At 52.8% G+C, this 17,615-nt stretch overlaps 5 protein-coding genes across 5 annotated transcripts; 2 read left to right on the top strand and 3 right to left on the bottom strand.

The window, feature by feature from the left end:
• Positions 1-61: 61 nt before the first annotated feature.
• On the bottom strand, positions 62-1,961 carry BKA58DRAFT_461340 (uncharacterized protein; the record flags this gene model as incomplete). The annotated part of the gene is made up of 3 exons (XM_046174798.1): positions 62-1,228; positions 1,278-1,652; positions 1,809-1,961. 3 exons carry the CDS (start codon positions 1,959-1,961, stop codon positions 176-178), a joined length of 1,581 nt encoding a protein of 526 aa, XP_046022428.1. The 3' UTR covers positions 62-175.
• An 817-nt stretch (positions 1,962-2,778) lies between these two features.
• Positions 2,779-4,497, bottom strand: BKA58DRAFT_222429 (thiolase-like protein). The gene is made up of 2 exons (XM_046166277.1): positions 4,123-4,497; positions 2,779-4,069 (listed from the first exon to the last, which is right to left on the bottom strand). Exons 1-2 carry the CDS (start codon positions 4,344-4,346, stop codon positions 2,917-2,919), a joined length of 1,377 nt encoding a protein of 458 aa, XP_046022427.1. The 5' UTR covers positions 4,347-4,497; the 3' UTR covers positions 2,779-2,916.
• Positions 4,498-5,552: 1,055 nt separating this feature from the next.
• On the top strand, positions 5,553-8,690 carry BKA58DRAFT_389609 (choline dehydrogenase). The gene has a single exon (XM_046170757.1). It carries the CDS (start codon positions 5,714-5,716, stop codon positions 8,570-8,572), a length of 2,859 nt encoding a protein of 952 aa, XP_046022426.1. The 5' UTR covers positions 5,553-5,713; the 3' UTR covers positions 8,573-8,690.
• Positions 8,691-8,833: 143 nt separating this feature from the next.
• Positions 8,834-14,551, bottom strand: BKA58DRAFT_222386 (uncharacterized protein). The gene is made up of 3 exons (XM_046166276.1): positions 13,380-14,551; positions 9,284-13,328; positions 8,834-9,203 (listed from the first exon to the last, which is right to left on the bottom strand). Exons 1-3 carry the CDS (start codon positions 14,141-14,143, stop codon positions 9,096-9,098), a joined length of 4,917 nt encoding a protein of 1,638 aa, XP_046022425.1. The 5' UTR covers positions 14,144-14,551; the 3' UTR covers positions 8,834-9,095.
• Positions 14,552-14,959: 408 nt separating this feature from the next.
• On the top strand, positions 14,960-15,757 carry BKA58DRAFT_413221 (uncharacterized protein; the record flags this gene model as incomplete). The annotated part of the gene is made up of 2 exons (XM_046172408.1): positions 14,960-15,605; positions 15,681-15,757. The coding sequence occupies 2 exons, from the start codon at positions 14,960-14,962 to the stop codon at positions 15,755-15,757; spliced, it is 723 nt and encodes a 240-aa protein (XP_046022424.1).
• Positions 15,758-17,615: the final 1,858 nt, after the last annotated feature.

Here is a 17,615-nt window from a genome sequence, read left to right as displayed (position 1 = left end):
AGTGCGAATGACCGCAAACTATCTTGCCATGCTTCAAACGCTTTTCTTAATGACTGAAGGACTTCACAGCCTCACCGTAATGTTGGAAAGGAGTGAAGCTCATGTTTACTGACCAACGCAGTGCATTTCGCCCAAGTGAAGTCAAAGCTAGTGCCAAAGATACCTTCGAATAACTCTACCTCTTCGCCATCATCGCCTTCTTGGCACGAAGACGTGCAAGTTTGAGCTCCGCTTCAACGACGGCCATCGCTGCATTGATACCCTCCTCGTCTTCGGCCATCGGTGCGTCGTCGACGATGGCTCCTTCGTGACCGAAAACTCCTGGATTACCGAAGTTGTTGACCTGCTCGCCGTCAAGGCCGGGCGACTCGCGCTTGATCTTGGGAGTGTGGCGATCGAGGCGCTCGGGGCCTAGCATACTAGGCGAAGGGGCCATGGGTGATAGTTGGTGAGGGGCGTACATGACTGAGGGTTGATGGGCAGCCTGGCGGCCCTGATTGGGAAACTGGGGCTGGCCAAATGGTGGATAGCCGTAGCTGTTGAAGCCTGGATAACCACCGTAGCCACCAAATCCGCCGCTTTGGGTAGGCATCATCATCGGACGACCCCATTGATCGATGGGCGGCTGACAGTAGTAGCCACCATACTTACCAGGCGGTGGTTGATGAGGTGGTGTCGGCGACTCCTCCTTGACGGCTTCTTTCTTTGGTGTCTTGTGCTTCTTGCCGCGAGGACTCAACGCAGGGGGCTGATGGTAGCCACCCATCACCTGGTGACCGTTTGAAGCACCTCCGCTGTGCTGCTGCTTGACGTCGTCATCCGACTCTGAATCGGACCCCCCAGAACTGTCCTGGCTGCCGTCACTGCCCTCCTCACCATCATCTTCAGACTCACTAGCCCTCATAATCCTATCCACATCCTCCTCACCCTGGATCTCCTTAGCATTAACAAGCAAATGCTTATACCTGATCCCAAAAGAAAAGTCCATTTTCCAATCTTTCACCAACATATCTTCCATAACATCGAAGTCTGTGGTGGCGAGCTGTGGCTTCCGATTCCCAGTGTTCTTGACGCGGTAGCGGACGACTTCTGTCATTGCAGCAGTGAGCCACTTTCGGTTTTTTGTGAGCTTGGCGACCATCAAGATGGCTTTGAGGACTGAGGGGAGCCACTTCATGGGGTCGTTCTCGTGGGCGCGCATGTAGATGCGAATTTGGCCGTTTTTGAACTGGGTAGTTTGAGTGAGTGGAAAGTAGTAGGGTAGTGTGAGTATCTACCAGAGGACGGTGACATTTGGGGATGTAGTTCCCGACCCAGTTCTTGCCCCAGTAGCTTTCAATTCCTTTGATGACGGCTTTCTTGGCTTTCAAGTCGTTTTTCATGACGGGTCTTGGTTTACTCGGTGTCGGACCGGGTTTCTTAACAGTCTCTTTGGCAGGCTTCTTTGGCGACGGCTTGGTGGCCTTGCGCGTTGACAAGCGTAGGTTGTGGCGCTGGCGTGTGGCGGCAATGGGCCCATCGTCTTCTGATGGCTCGCTGATCGTCTGAACTTTGTTGGACTGGCGCTTCACGGGCGGTCCCTCTTTGACGTCATCGTCCGACACGAAGATGTTTCCCTGGGCTGTTGAGCCAACTTCAGCGTCTACGCTTGTCTGTTGGCTTTGTTAGCGTCCCGAAGTCGTGACGGAAAATATGACTGCGGAAGCATTCGCGACATATTTCTCGTACAAACGAATTGCTAACATGGGAGCGTGGAGAATATTGCGATCGATGTGCGGTAGCCCCTGGCGCAGTGACAAGTTACTTACCGGGTATAAGGGAAGAGCGGCCTCTGAATTCACGCGCGTGTCAGTAACTTTAGGCGCAGTAACTTTGGGCACAGATGGTGGCGAGTCATCGTCGAGGCCCCATTCCGGACTCGACATTCGCTCAAGCGATTCTGGAGAATATGAGCGATCCATATTGACGACCGCGCGATTCCGGAAGCAGAGGAATCAGGAGTTGATGGGAGGTATAGACTCGAAGTCTTTGATTACGAGCAGCAGATGTAACGAGATGGAAGCTTTGGGGGTCGCCTCGAACTGGTAGTTGATGCGGAGGATAGGTAGCACGTCACTGACGAGGCTTGGTCATAAATAGTCACTCAATAGCAAGGACGCACGGTTGACCGTAACCCACTAGCGCCCATGTGGCATCAATTTGTGTGGGGTAGATCTGGAGCTAGACGGTGGTGATAGAGGGACAGACGTCGCTTAGGACTGACGGTGAGAGAGGAGACGCAGTGACTGCCTGGTAGAGCGCGTTGGCCAGCCACTGCACAGGTCTGGAGCATGAAAGAGTAGATAATGTTTCTGCGAGGCGACAGTGTCTTATATACGGTAAGACTTTGTCATATGGAAGCGCCGAACATGAGTGGCTCCAGTGGAGCTCTTGTTTTGAGAACCGCGGTCTACTACGATTCCATCAATGATAGAGTCACTGCGAAAAATCAAACTATTGCCATCTTCTTCGGACTTCTGTTATGATACCACTGTTCATAGACAGTACCTACAAACTTCTGGTCCCGCAAAGCCTCAGTCGAGATCTCTGGATGGTAAACACATATGAAGATAATCCCAGACCTATGGTATCTTCGCTCAACGTATCAGTATTATAATACTTACAGAACTCCACTAGAACGATCAGATACCAAACTGGAGAAACGCAGTCAATCAAAGGATCGATGTAGCCCTTGTTCAGGACGACGGGCTGCAGTTTTACAAGAGAACCTATAATGATAGGAATTGCTATGCTGCTAAAGCTTTCAAATAAGGAACAAAGGAAGACGGACTTTTCGTTCGAAGGATTTTAGCAGCAACACGAAGTAGCCGGCGGGCTCAATTTGCATGTTATTATCCAATCGCTACTATGTGAAGTCTACAAGCGACTTTGAATCTTCTCCAGCGTATCGCCCAAAGCGTATTCGCTCGCCACAGTCTTGCTCCTGACCTTTTCGCCATCCTCCTTCGTCACATAGCGCGCCTCCACAGCCGGGTTGTAGGAAAAGTGGCTCGCTTTCTTAACTTCTTCATCACTCATCTTGACGTTCTTCCTACCATCAGCACGTTTGTAAACGTTGATGACGACAGCTCCTCCCAGGCCAAGGTTGTGTTGCAGCGCAGCGTCTGCTCCATCAGCAAGTCGGTTGTTGGCCCAGCCGCGAAGCTGCCACGTCAATTCCGCACATTGCGCGAGTCCAGTTGCGCCGAGAGGATGCCCTTTGCTGATGAGACCGCCTGACGGGTTGACGATCGGACCTTTGCCGCCGTATGTAATATCGCCATTGCGCACCATCATGTGTGCTTTTCCAGGCTCGCTGAAGCCCAGACCCTCCAGTAAAATGAGTTCATTGGCCGAGAAGCAGTCATGCAATTCTGCCACTTTGATGTCTTTTGCGTTGACGCCAGCCTCCTTCAAAGCTGCTCGCGCCGCGCGCTTGGTCATGTCGTAACCAACGAGATCCATCGATGACTTCGAGTAGAGCTGCGGTGAATCTGTCATCAATGACTGGCCTGCGATGAGAATAGCTTGACTCTTCAGGTGTGGCCTAGCGTCCAGGAACTTCTGGCTGACGATGATCGCTGCACCAGCACCATCGCTTGTCGGACTGCATTGAAGTTTCGTCAATGGAAAGTGGATCATAGGCGCCTTCTCAATCTGTTCGAGTGTGTAAACATCTCTAAATTGCGCGTACGGGTTCTTTTGGCTGTGTTCGTGACTGATCCTCGCAATCTCGGCGAAGTCGCGCGCCTCAGCGCCATACTTCTCCATATATTCAAGACCGGCATTGGCGAAGTATTGAGCATTGGGCGGAGAGTTACTTATACCGCGCGTGTCAGCCATCATGCGCATCGACAGCCCCATTGGAGAGGGTCGATCTGTCCAAGCAGATTTGATGGATCCTGGTTGCATCTGTTCAAACCCGATGACCATCGCGCAGTCAACTGCTCCATTCTTGATGAGGGTACGCGCCAGATGCAGTCCAGTCGAGCCAGTGGCGCATGCATTGTTTGTGTTGTAGATTGGGATACTGATGATCGTCAGTGCCTCGAGATTACAGATCATGAAAGCCGGACTTCATACCCTGTCATGCCAAACTGGTAAAAGATCCTTTGGCCACTTGTAGTGTCGCCGTAACAGTAACACGCAACACCAGTTTCAACCTCATCGTAGTTGATTTGTGCGTCTAGCATTGCTTTGACACCAGCCTCATAGCCCATTTCCGGATATGCGCGCGTTTGTCGAGGCTTGATAAACTTGGTGAGCCCGACACCAAGGACATATGCTGGAATCTCATTTTTTGCCATTGTGGTATAATGAAAAGCGATAGACTGCGTGTGAAGGTAATGATGTTGTAATGGTAGATTTAGGTCTGACTGCTGGCATGCCTAGATAGGGCATATGGTATGTAGCTGCCGGGAGGCGACACCCTGGACCGAGGTTCGGTTACCCCACCAGCACACCTCCGCAGCATCAGCACGTTCGACTCGTTCGTTCCTCACTTAGCGAACGCACTCACCGACCTAGTTTGGAGACAGTTCAATGACCTGTCGAACGCATCGATGCGCCTGTGCATTTTTGACAGGTTCGCGATCTTGAGTGTTGCGCCATGTCTCTAGGCTCTGGTCGAGCTAGCGACACGGCCCAGGCCATGACTGCTTGGGCGTATCAAACTCGACAGCTCCATCTCGCCGCTCCTCGGTGGCTATGGAGAGGCCAGCATACCATCGCCCTCCAAACACTATGTCGCCTCTGTCCTCAGAAAGATCGCGGATCGCGCTATCGCAGAGATGCTGAAGACTGCACGCGCGAAGGCCCATCGGCTTTGAGCGCTTCACCTTCTCGAAACTCAATGTTGCATCGATGCAACTCTTCGAAAATGCCGTTGTGCCGTATTTTGATTGTTGTAAATGGCCGACGCCGAGAGGCTGACATAGCTTTTCGCATTCGGCTTGGGGCCACATCATAATCAGAGCAGCCTGACTCTTGCAGCCATCCGGTCGAATAGCCGATGTGCACCCGACTCAACAGTCAAGCCCACGAACTGTGAGCACAATCCATGGCAGGTGGTGTTTTGCTTGGAGGCCCACGCGCAATTTGCAAAGGATAGCGGTTCCTGCCTTGGCATTGCGTTTCGAAACGACTAGCATCCACTACAACGTCAGGTTCATGCCATGAAAACATGAAACATCCTCGTCAACGAATTACCGCGACCGTGTTACCGAACAGTGTGTCGGCATATTTCCGTCCAAGCTCCACGCAATCTACTTAGTACAGTGGTGCAAACGCCAGTTGACCGTTCTGACACCTGTAGCGCCACCTATGAACCATGTTCCTGGGCATCGGAGGTCCAGATTCCAGGTTGACAACGTGGTGAGGCTGCATCATGAGCTTGTTTGACGGGCGCTAGGCCGGAGATAGTTTTCATCCTTGGAAGTGGCAGATTGAGGGAAACATGATCCACAATGGGTATTGTCTTCATATAAGGATGCATCTTGCGGTGACTTATTCGGTACACGCTCTTTCGCTTTCGTCCATTCTTTCGGTATACTTGCTCGTTCTACGAACGTTGCTTTCCAGTCATTCTTTACAGCCTTGACGGCTTCACACTCTTTTTTTGCGGCAGTGCCACACGTTTCTTTCCTCCACTTCAGTCATCACTCACAGCGTCACAATGGCACGCTCATTCCTTCTCTCAACCGCCCTTCTGGCGCTCCGCGTATCGGCGCAAACATCTGGAAAGTTCACAGATGAAAAGACAGGCATCACCTTCCAAGGTTACCACCACTCTTCCGGCTACAAGCTGGGTTATGCTCTACCTGAGAAGCCTACCACCGATGTCATCATTCAACTTCAAGCACCCATCACCAACGATGGAGGTTGGGCTGGTTTCAGTCTGGGCCAATCTATGACTGGTAACCTTCTAGTTGTTGCTTGGCCTCACGAGGACAAGGTCCTCTCATCTTTCCGTGAGGCAACTGGCTACACGAACCCAGCAGTCAAGACTGGCGACTTCACCATGTCGCCTATCCCAGACGGAACGTTTGTCAACGACACCGCCTTCTCATACACATTCTTGTGCTCCAACTGCATAAGCGACGACCCATCTACTGGCCTTGTCATCTACGAGGACCCAAGCGTCAACGTCCAGGGCTGGGCTTACTCTGATAAGCCGCTCGCAGACTCCACGACCGCTGGCGCGGTTCTCAATTACCATGACGCTGGTTTCGGAGCTTTCGGACTACCCATGAGCAATGCTACTAGCCCCGACTTCGAGAAGTGGGCTGCGCTTGCCGTGGCTGGCACCCCTAGCACCCCTGGCGCCGGTAACTCTACTACCCCAGGAGCTGGTGGCAACTCGACTGCCCCAGCTGGTGGAAACACCACAGCCACCATCGCCAACTCTACATATGACTACATCGTTGCTGGAGGTGGCGCCGCCGGTATCATCGCAGCTGAGAGGTTTGCCGAGAGCGGCGCCTCTGTCCTCTTGATCGAGCGCGGTGGCCCATCATACGCTTTCACCGGCAAGACTGACGTCATGCCCTGGAACGATACTATCTCGATGTACGATGTTCCTGGATACGGTTACTACCTCAGTGATGTCGGCAGCCCTGCTTACTGCTCCGACACTGCGGATATGGCTGGTTGCCTGCTCGGCGGCAGCACTGCAGTCAACGCCATGATGTACGTTAAGCCTCAGGAGCGCGATTTTGACGACAAATGGCCCGCTGGCTGGAAGTGGACCGATGTCGCTAAGGCGGCTGACCGCCTGTACGAGCGTAACCCTGGTCAAACCTACGGATCCGAAGACGGTGTCCGCTACGATGATGGCGCCTACGACGTCCTCTCCAAGTTCTTCGAAGGCCAGGGCTGGACTGAGACTGACTTTGTCAAGGACCCCAACGCAAAGGTTGACGTCTATGGCCACCCCACTTGGAACATCGCCAACGGTCTTCGTTCCGGTGTCGTCAGGACCTACCTTCCCCTCGCCCAGAAGCTCGACAACTTTGAGCTGATGATGAACACCAACGTCGTCCGCGCTGTCCGTGAAGGATCGGCGGTCTCTGGTATCGAGGTCGAGACGGCTGATGGCAAGCGCGTCATCTACAACGTCAACAAAGGAGGTAACGTTATCCTCGCAGCCGGATCGATGTCTACTCCCCGCATTCTCTTCAACTCCGGAATCGGTCCTGCCGACCAGCTCAAGACAGTTGCCAGCGGCAGCAGCGGAGTCACCCTCCCTGACGAAGCTGACTGGATTGATCTCCCGGTTGGTGCTGAGATCAAGGACCACCCCATCTTTACTGTGAAGTTCAACACCAGCACCCCGCTCTCTGGAACTGACAAGGACGCGCTCATCACCCCCAACCAGACCACCATTGATCTGTTTGCCAAGGGTTCCGGTATGCTCGCACAGTCTGGTCAACGTCTCAACTGGTGGTCGTCTGTCAACACCACTGATGGCAGCGAGATCTTCTTCCAGGGTACCTGCAACTCGCCTTCCGACAACACCATCCAGATGAAGGTCTACATCACCCACGGTCTCCAGTCTGTTGGTAGCCTCGGTATCACTGCCGATGGCGCCACTTCCTTCATCACCGACCCCCACATGACTTCCGATGTTGACACTGAAGCTGTCACCATGATGATGGACCGTTTGATTGCCATGACAAAGGGCGGCAACTCCACTCTGACCTTGCAAGCCCCTGCCGGTGTTACCAACGTCACTGGCGCAGACCTTATCAAGTCCTTCAAGACTGGTAGCCACTACGTCGGCACAGCCAAGATGGGAACCAAGGGAGATGCCGGTGTCGTTGTTGACACTGACACTAAGGTCTACGGTACCGACAACTTGTTCGTCGTCGATGCCTCCATCCATCCCGATCTTCCCACCGGTAACACTCAGGCTATCGTCATGGTTGCCGCCGAGGCCGCTGCTGAACGCATCCTTGCACTTGGTGGCAGCCCTGCCAGCGGTACCACTCCCGCCGTCCCAGAAGAGGCCAGCTCCGGTGTTCCAGCTGCTACTTCCTCAGCTCCTGCTGTTTCCTCCGCAGAACCCACCAGCACAGGATCCACTGCTACCCCTACTGCCGGCCCTGCTGAGTCTGAGGCACCCGTTGCATCTGCCTCTCCCAGCCCTTCTTCGTCCGCTGGATCTTCCACCCCCTCAGCACCAGCCGAGTCCGCCCCAACCACCACACCCGCCCCCGCTGAGCCCGCTGAGCCCACTGAGCCCGCTGAGCCCAGCACAGCCGGAGCATACGAACGCTGCGGTGGCATCGGCTTCACCGGCCCTACCACTTGCGCCAACGGCTGGAAGTGCGTAAAGCAAAACGACTACTACTCGCAGTGCCTCCAGGGATCGGCCTCCAAGCGCGGCCGCTCTGAGCCTATATCCCTTCGTCACGACGCCCCCACCAGACGTGCGATCAACGGCCACAAGCCTGTCAGCCCTGTCATTGTCAGGGAGCATGTCCATGCCCAGAAGCTTGGAAGGGCTTCCTTCATCGAGGCCTACAAGTCGTAGGATTCGGGATTGATGGAACGCTCTGAGTGAGATGTGAGGAGGAAATGTTTTCTTGTACATAAATATTACATTCTGTTGGCTGCGCCTTTTGTATAGTTCAATCAAATCATCATGATAAACTCCAGTGCTTCATCGATACGTGATACGTATTTCCTCGTCTGATCGCAAAGCCAGCCTATGGCGCTATATGCTTTGAAGCTGATCTTGTCAAATGTTATGGGGAGTATCTGAATGTGCTTGCGACAATAGGAGAGTAGCGACAAGAAGTGTAACGATGGGTGAAGAGGCATCAACACATGAATGCGCGCATCGCAAGGCACATTGTAAACAAAGGCTTCGTAATTGAAGATAGTACATTGAGTGGGTATAGTGCCATGATCTAAAAGGCAAACTCATGCTGTGAAAAGCGGGAAGGAAGGATTACAACAATATGTTGGAAGAAGAGATAGAGGCAAATGCATCATTCGCACTCGTACGTCACCACAAGCATGTTCTCCATGCATCCCCCCACAAAAGAAGAACTCTAGTCTTGCTCCACAGTGAGCTTGTGGGCTGTCTTCGTGCTCTCAGAGATAGCCTCGTTGTTGAGCTCAGCGAGCTGGTTCAGCGTCTCTTGCATAGCTGCCAACTGCTAGCGGCGGATTAGCGATCTATATCTCGTGTGCGACAAATCATGCAAAATGATCACATACAGGATAGGGTTTCACTTACAGTTCCTACCACATCCTTGTGGTCATTGGCACCGTTCGTTTTTGACGGCTGAGTGCCCGGCGCCATGGCTTCGTCTTCCTCCTCATCCTCTTCTGCGAGAGAGTTGATGTTACGCTGCTCGCCTATGGTCGCGGCCGCACGAGCAATGCGATCACCAGCAGCGATGATGGCTTCAAGGCGGTCGATCTTGTCGGTGAGGAAAGCGTTCTCTTTCTCCAAGGGCTCAACCCGTGCTAGGTGCTTGCGAACGACTTCGCCTTTCATAGTTTCGATACGGTCCTCGGCGTCCCGAGCAGCTCTCATAGCTTCATCACGTTCTCGCTCCACCTCCCGGAGTCTTTCTTCGTAATCGGTTTCGTTCGATGTGGGGGCTTCCGGAACGTCAGGGGATAGAGCTTGCTGCGAAATACCCCTGTCTGAGGTTGCCTGTGTGGCTGTCTCTTGCCTTACAGCCTCAAGCTCGCTAGCATGCCTGATACGCTCGGCTTCTAATTCAGCGGCCAGAGCAGCGTATTTCTCTTGCAGTTGCTGCAAAGCGTCGGAGGTGCTAGCCTCCATGCCAACCATCAATTCGCTGATAGCTTCCTCATGCGCCTGGTCCATAGATGCCTTCTGCTCGGTGAGATCAGAGTGCCGTTTCTGCATTGTCTCAAGCTGTTGTTTCAAGGCTTGCATGTCGTTCGAATGACCAGCTTGAAACTCGTCTTTCAGGAGCTCAATCGCGTCACTCTGCTCTTGATCTGCCTTCGCAATCTTTTGTTGCAAGGCGTTATACTCAGATTGCAATTTCGATATGGTCTGCTCATAGTCTTCTGTGAGCGAGTCTCTGAGCAAGGCCATGGCGTCCTGATGCTCCTTCTCTGCAGCGGTCTTCTTCGCGAGAAGGGATTCATACTTCAGGGTCATCTCGTCATTTCCGGCAGGTTGGACCTGATCTTTCGTGGACAGTCCGGCCTTAAGTTCATCAATCTCAGCGTTCAGCTCTTTCTTAAGAGCAGCGAGTTCGTTGAGGGCGGATTGTTTGCCCGATAGCGCCGTAGACCTCTCCTGTTCCAGTCGATCGGCATCGCTTTGCATGATCTCAAGTAGACTAGCATACTTTTGCTCAATCTCAGCCTGTTGTGTTTCGAGTGCTTTGGCGTGTGCTTCCTCAGTCACCAGCTGCCCAGTCAGTAGGTCTGCGTGGCTCTTTTCGAGTTGTGAAAGTCGCTTAGAAAGGTCGTCCCGCTGACTCTGGAGAGCATCAATCTCAGCCTTGCGGTTTGCCTCGATACTGGCGATCTCTTCCTTGGCAGCATCGTGCTTCATTTGTAAAGCGCTCAAAGCTTCAGACGTACTCTTAGCATTTTCTTGAGCTTGGTCGTACTTGGCTTGGAGCTCGCTCAGAAGCTGCTTAGACACGCCCTCTGCCTGTTCCTTCAAGTGCATGATAGCTTGATTATGCTCATCTTCAGCCGAGGACTTCTCTTCCAACAGTGCGTCGTATTTGGATTGAAGCTCGCCCAGGATCGACTTGGTCGTGCTCTCCGACTCGGTCCTCAAAGCTTCGATCGTCTGGGCATAGGTCCCCTCGCTTGCATTCTTCTCTTCGACTAGTGTGTCGTATTTGGCCTGGAGCTGCTGGGTGAGCTGTCTGGATGTAGTCTCTGATTCCTGCTTCAAAGCCTCGATAGCACGTTCGTGTTCGTCCTCGGAAGCAGTCTTCTCGCGCAGCAAAGTGTCGTATTTGGATTGAAGTTCTTCAATCAGTTGCTTTGAAGAAGCATAGGCATCGGCGTCGTGCTTCTGGGTCTCAAGGACGCGATAGTGTTCTTGCGCTGCAGCCTTCTTCTCTTCCAGCAAGGCATCGTACTTCGCTTGAAGTTCATCGAGCAGATGTTTTGACTGGCTCTCAGAGTCCTGCTTCAGCGCTTCGATTGCTCGGCTGTGGGCGTCTTCTGCAGCGGTCTTGTCTTCCAGAAGAGAGTCATGACGGGCTTGCAAATCGGCGATGATTGACTGAGTCATACCATGCGCCTCTTCTACGGCTGCTTTCTCCTCCTTTAGACGGTCTAATTGAGACTGGACGTCTTTGACAGTGGCAGCTTCCTGGGTGAGGGCATCAACGCGGGCTTGAAGATCGGCGACTAGAGACTGAGAGATGTCGTGAGCCTCTGTAAGAGCAATCTTCTCTTCTTCAAACTTCTTGAGCTTCATGAGCGCATCGTCTCGGTTTTCGGTCGCGCGAGCGGTGCTCTCCTGCGCTTCTTCTGCCTGCTTCTTGACAGCTTCAAGCTCGCTGGATCGTTCGGCAAGGATCTGCTCATGGTGTTCCAGTATTTTGCTCTTCTCGATCACAAGGGAGTCGTAGTCAGCCTGCAGGGTGTTGAGCCGCTTGGTTGCGTCTCCTTCAAGGTCCGCCCGCAGCGACTCAATCTCGCGTTCGTAGTCCTCACCGATGACACGAAGATCTTGCTTGTGTCTATCGTGCAGCGCATCAAGCTCTGCCTTGTGGGCTTCCACCTTCTTGTTCGCGTCATTCAGTTCGGCCTGGAGTTTCGCCGTGTCAGAGGCGTGCTGCGACTCCTGCTGTTGTGAGGCTTTTTCGAATGTTTCGATGGTGCTGCGCAGACTGGCGGCCTCTTCCTTGAGCTGTTCCAGTTCGGCGGCATCAGTAGTGAGCTGCTCGTTCATGGCGTCCAGTTGTCGCACAAGTTCCTCGTTCTCATTAGTCTTGACTTTGATCGCTGCCTCGTGTGCCTCCTTCAGTTCTTGTATTTGCTTGTGCAGCTCTTCAGCGACTCTGGCACCATCAGTTGAACCTTGCTGCAGAGCCACGATCTGTTCCTGGAGACCATCGATCGACTTGAGATGGCCAGAAAGCTCGGCCTCTCTAGCTCGCAGCTCAGCTTCCGAACTGTTCTGTAGCTCGTCGATCTTGGCCTGGATCTGTTCTGCGTGGGCATTGCGTTCGTTTTCCAAGTCTGCAGAAACTTGATCCGCCCGTTCCTGCAGCTTGGCAATGTCGTCTTGGAGCTCCTTTTGTGTCTGAATATGAGATGTTATGGTCTCTTCCTTGAAGCGCAGTTCGTCCGTGTGTTTCTGATGTAGCGTCTGGATCTCGGATTGAAGTTGCTCCACGACAGCTGAAGACTCGGATGACTTCGACTCGAGAGATCGCTGTGCTTCTTGAAGAGCGTTGGTATGCCTCTCTTCCCGAGAGGCAACTTCCTGCACGTACTCGTCGACAGTCTTGGTCAGCTCGTTGATCTTAGCATCACGCGAACGGAGATTATCCGATTGTGTCTGTTCGAGCTCTGCGAACTTGGTTTCGAGGTTTTCCAGCGTCTTCTTGGCGATGTCCAGCTCCTGCAACAAGCTGTCACGCTCATCCCGAAGCGTGGAAATCTCCGTGTTGAGTCCTTCGATCTGCGCGGCTTGCTCCACGAGCTTCTTCTTTTCCTCATCCCATTGCTGGCCCTGTTGTTCCAGCTCGGCATTCAGGTCGTCTAAGACTTGCTGCAGCTCGCTGGCCTTGGCAGCTTCGGTTGCCTCTCTCTCCTGCGCAGCCTTCTTCTCTTCCTCCAGCTGTTGGCTCTGTTCTTCCAGCTGCTTGGTCTCTCTCGCAAACTTCTTTTCCATGTCCTCGACGAGGATCGTGTGGGCGCGGTGCTGCGAGGGCGAGGCATCTGAGCCGCCGGAGATGGCCTTGTCCTTTTCAACAATGGCAGCCTGAGCATCCGCCAACTGTTTGCGCAGCTTGTCCTTTTCGGATTGCAGGTTATCAACTTCACGGGTGAGGTCGTCGCATTGCTCTTGAAGCTTGTCGCGTAGATTGGTCTCCTTGAAGAAGTCTTGCATGATCTGAGCGCTCCGCCTTTTCATCTCCACATCCATCTCGGCACGTCCCGTCGGCGCAGTATCCGGACGCGGCGGTTCCTCGCCGAGTTTCGCCATGGACGTCCGGATGGGCTCGAGAGCGCTCTTGCGTTTTTCAGTTTCGGCATCAGAGGCAGCTTTGTCCTTGAGGGGCGCACGGCGAGGGGTGACGACGACGGGGCTCTCTCTGTGTCTGGATTAGAAGACAGTTACTCTGGTGATTGATACCCTGACTCACGCTTCTTCGGCTGTATCCTCCGTTTCCGGCGCTGGTGGTGGAGGGGCAGACACGGACAGCTTCTTCGCAGGCCCAGCCGACGCCTTCGCTGTTGCGCCTGCCGTCCGTGTTCCTGCCGCGGGTCGAGTAGCGGTCGGCCGTGTCGACGAGGCAAGAGAGGCGCGCGGGGCAGTCCGGGTCGTTGCTGCCTCTGCAGGTGGGCGTGTGGTTACGGGACGCTTGGCTGCGGTTGTTGTCGTGGAGGAAGGCGCAATGGATTGCCTCGAAGTCGGTTTGGCAGGAGATGGCCTTGAAGTAGCTGACGACGTGACTGGCGTCCGGCGCACTGCTGTCCTCTTCTTCTCATCGCCTGATGTGACCGACGACAGATCTGGCTCGGCATCCGATGCGGTTCTCGACGATGAGACGGTCCTGCGCGCGGTCGTACCCGGGGCCGGACGCGTAGGGGGCTTGTTCAGACTGGATCCCACTGTGCTGGTACGCGATGCCGCCGTGGTGGGGGCTTTGGACGCGCTCGCAGCTGTTCGCGCCGTGCTTGTTGATGCCGCAGCAGGTCGACGGGCGCTCGCAGCGGTGCCGCTGACTGCAGTCGGGCGGCGAGGAGCGACGCCATCTTTCGAGGCTGGGGAAGGTGCATTGGCAGCCATCTTGCGGCGGACTGACGATGTAGGCGTCGAGGGGGCGGGCAGTTTTTTGGGCTGCGGACTCCCGACTGGCACGCTTTCCGAGAGAGCTCTGTCGCGAGCCGGGGGAGGTGTCGCCATTCGGTGCCGGATTCAGGGGCCTATGCTGATCAATGCACTCACAATCGCGCACTCAGCGGGGTGTGCAGCAAGTGCCGGCCTGATGGAATGGATCTGAACAGCAGAGAATGGTATGGCGTACCTGTCGCTTCTCAGTCGCGACTCCCTCACGCGCTGGGCTAGCACATGTATGTGGGGAGTGCAACAGCAGGGTCTCATAGCGCTCCAATCCACGCCCAGACGGCCAGCACAACACACCGAGCATCACCACCTAGTTTCATTCTCGCCGCCCATCATCACCTTCCTGGCCACTGAAGAGAGTCCACGTCAAATCTGTCACCTTGCATTGATTGTATCGACTTTCGGCGTCAACGTGGGCCGAACCCTACGGCACCAATGCACCCCATCAACAGGCTCCCACCATAGTGGCTTGCAGCTCCCCCACTTCGCATGCTATAGCCAGGAACAACTTAAGGCATCAACGCGCGACACAAGACATCCATGCTCCAGACTCACCTACTACGTCATTGGCTCGTTGTGCGTCTGACAGGAAATGTGATCGGCTCTACACCAGTCCACAATGCCGTGTTCCGGATCTATGACAGTATAGGCATCAGCCTCAATTGTTTCCTCTACCGCTTCGCACTGCCCAGTCCTTTGTCCAATCAATATACGACTAAGCTTCGGACTGATTTTGCGTAGCTGTTGAGGACACTTGTGCGTGTGACTACGGTTCACGATGACATGTTAGACACCAGGCCACTCTAATGTCCGGACATATAAGGGTCTCTTGTTACTCTGCATTGTGCTGTTCGTCCTTGACACAGCTTTTCCATCATGGTCTACAACCCTGACTTGTACCGCGACAAAGAGCGTTTTCTTGGCATTCTCATCGCCGATCTTACGTCCGCGCAACTTGATGCAGTTCAGGTGTTGTTTGGCACAGGTGCCAACATGTGCTCCCCAAACCCTTCAGGACAGCTGTTCATCCAAGACAAACGCGACTTGCCAGACGTCTCCCATGCAAACTTGAGGAGAGTCTTCGCCGAAGCAGAGGCCTTACTTGTTATCGACGCTCAAACGCCCATTGACGGCGGTATCTGGTATCTTGACAGTTTTGCTGAGCGTTTCGACGTCGATGAGGGAATTGCCGAGAACCTCGATACTCTTTATAAGATTCGCATGGACATCCGCGACGTTGTCATCCAGCATGCGAACTACAGTATCGCCAACACCGATATTCGAAACGATTTAGACACTGTCGATGTGCCTTATCCCACTCCGGAGGACTTTGTTCAAGACAAAATATTCTGCACGGGCTTCAATCACATCAAAGAGCGCTACATGAACCCAACCTGGGTTACAGCTACACCGGACGAGCTGGAAGAGAGTATAGACGGCAGAGACTTGGATAACTTCATGCCGCGACCGGAGACCGTATACCGAATCAAAGAAGATGTCGCGAGAGAGGCGGGGTTGAGGAGTGCATGGATGATTGCGAGCGATAGATCCGGGGAAGTCGAATTACCTGATGGTACTAAGATAATCTTTCCTCTAGGAAGTAAGGTTGTACAATCCACATACGACCCTGATATAGTGGTACCAGTGTACAAAAGACCAGAAGGAAGTTTGTAGACACCACTCATCAACATGCAACGTTTCCTTGTCTGCCATGCCACGCGACACACCGTTACCGTGGATGGAAATGGAGACGTGCACATATTACCTTGTTGAGCGATTGGAGTTGCTTTATGCCTGACAGCCTTGAGTGCTAGCTGAGGCGAATGTAGCTAGGAAACTTCGCGTTGAATGCAAACACACGAAGATGCCGCGCAAGCATTCGTGAACATGCTTTGACGGTATACGTACTGACTCACAACGTATCAGACCTAGGGACCCACTCACCCGCCGTTGAGTTTTAGCTCCGCACATTCCTATCCCAGGCCCAAACACGACCTCTACAGTCCAAGCATCTTATGCGTTAACAAGCGAGTTTACGCCCAGAGCTACGACGCCATGATCAAGGGTAACCGTTTCCTGCTCGTGAACTTTCACAGGCGATCTACATGTCGTCTACATGCTCAAGCCCAATTGCGTTCCTACGCTAGCTTTCGACCTGGGTAATGGCACCAAGGCGAAGAAGAAGAGCCAAAAAAAAAAAGGTCATCAAGCCCATAACTCAGCGCTTTCGGGGCTACGCAATGCGTTTTACCCTAGGAAACAGCGACCCTCGATGGAGAAAGGAGCTGCCACCTTCAGAGCTCTTGTAGCCTTGCAACGTCATCATGCTGTTTAGCGACGCCGGGCTCCTGTGCGAGGCCATCAAGGGAGGTGATGATCGCTTGGAGGATTACAAGAGTCTTGTAACTCTGGACTTCAAACTTGCACCGGTGATCAAGCGTCCACCGTACCAACTCGAAGGCCCAACGGCTTAATTCTCTTCTACCAAAACCGGGAAGAGCTGTTGGAACCTTTTCGCCAGAGCTTCCGCCCCATGCCAGAGGTCACCATTGGTGGCACGGAAAATGAGTCCCTCATTCAGTCCGCCAAAGAGGATTTCGCACAGAATAATTGCCAAGATCTTGACGCTGTCATCTCCTTGTGGGCCTCGAGAAACATCGAGGGTATCCAGCATTTCAAACAAGGCGACGTTGGTTGTCTGGAACTTTGGGCTGGAGTGAGAGACGAGATCGATGAAGCCCACAAGTCAGACACATGGAAGCGTCTTATTGAGAAATGGGGTCCCGCATTCGTGGCAAAGGTTACCGAGCCCTACCACACCACGAATCTCAAACTGTGATGGGCTGCGCCCAAGGGTATTCTCGGCTGGGAAGCCTTCGGAGATCTTTTCCAGAAATCAGAACAGTTCTAAGCTTAGAATATTTCAGGACTAATTCTAAGAAGAAACTTCCAAATACAGTCTCTATAAAGCTTTAGCTTTCTAGGTTATTGAATTTGTCTAACATGGGTGCACGCTTTGTAGGTTACCTGTGCTAAGACCCTACTAAGACTACCACTATTATAGCTTATTATAACTTACTTTAGTATAGTATAGCGTTAAAAATAGTAAGATAAGATTAGAAGGCTACCTCTACTTTATAATTATATATTTGCCCTCTCTAGGCCTAAGAGACAGGATCTATAGTGTACTTTTTTTAGAATTACGTAATAACGCGTTACTATATTAAATCTAATAGTAAACTTAAAGATCTCTAATATAAGCCTAGATTTGCGCCTAACAACTTTACGCTATATTCTATAATTACTAAGACAACTATTTTTACGCGCGCAATTATTGCGACGCGCTCTAAATTTATTCTATATTACTAATAGTTCTTTAGATTATTAACTAGCACTAATACTAGCCTTATATAATTAAGCAACACTAAAAGAAAACCTAGCAAGTCTACCTGCACTAGTATAAAGCCCCTAAGACAACCTAAGACACCTATATAATACTTATATAATTACTAGCAACCTATATTCTATGCGT

The sequence above is a fragment of the Alternaria rosae genome (genome assembly GCF_020736505.1).
Source record: "Alternaria rosae strain MPI-PUGE-AT-0040 chromosome Unknown BKA58scaffold_8, whole genome shotgun sequence".
Classification (NCBI taxonomy): Eukaryota; Fungi; Ascomycota; class Dothideomycetes; order Pleosporales; family Pleosporaceae; genus Alternaria; species Alternaria rosae.
This window is presented reverse-complemented; position numbering and strand designations above follow the sequence as displayed.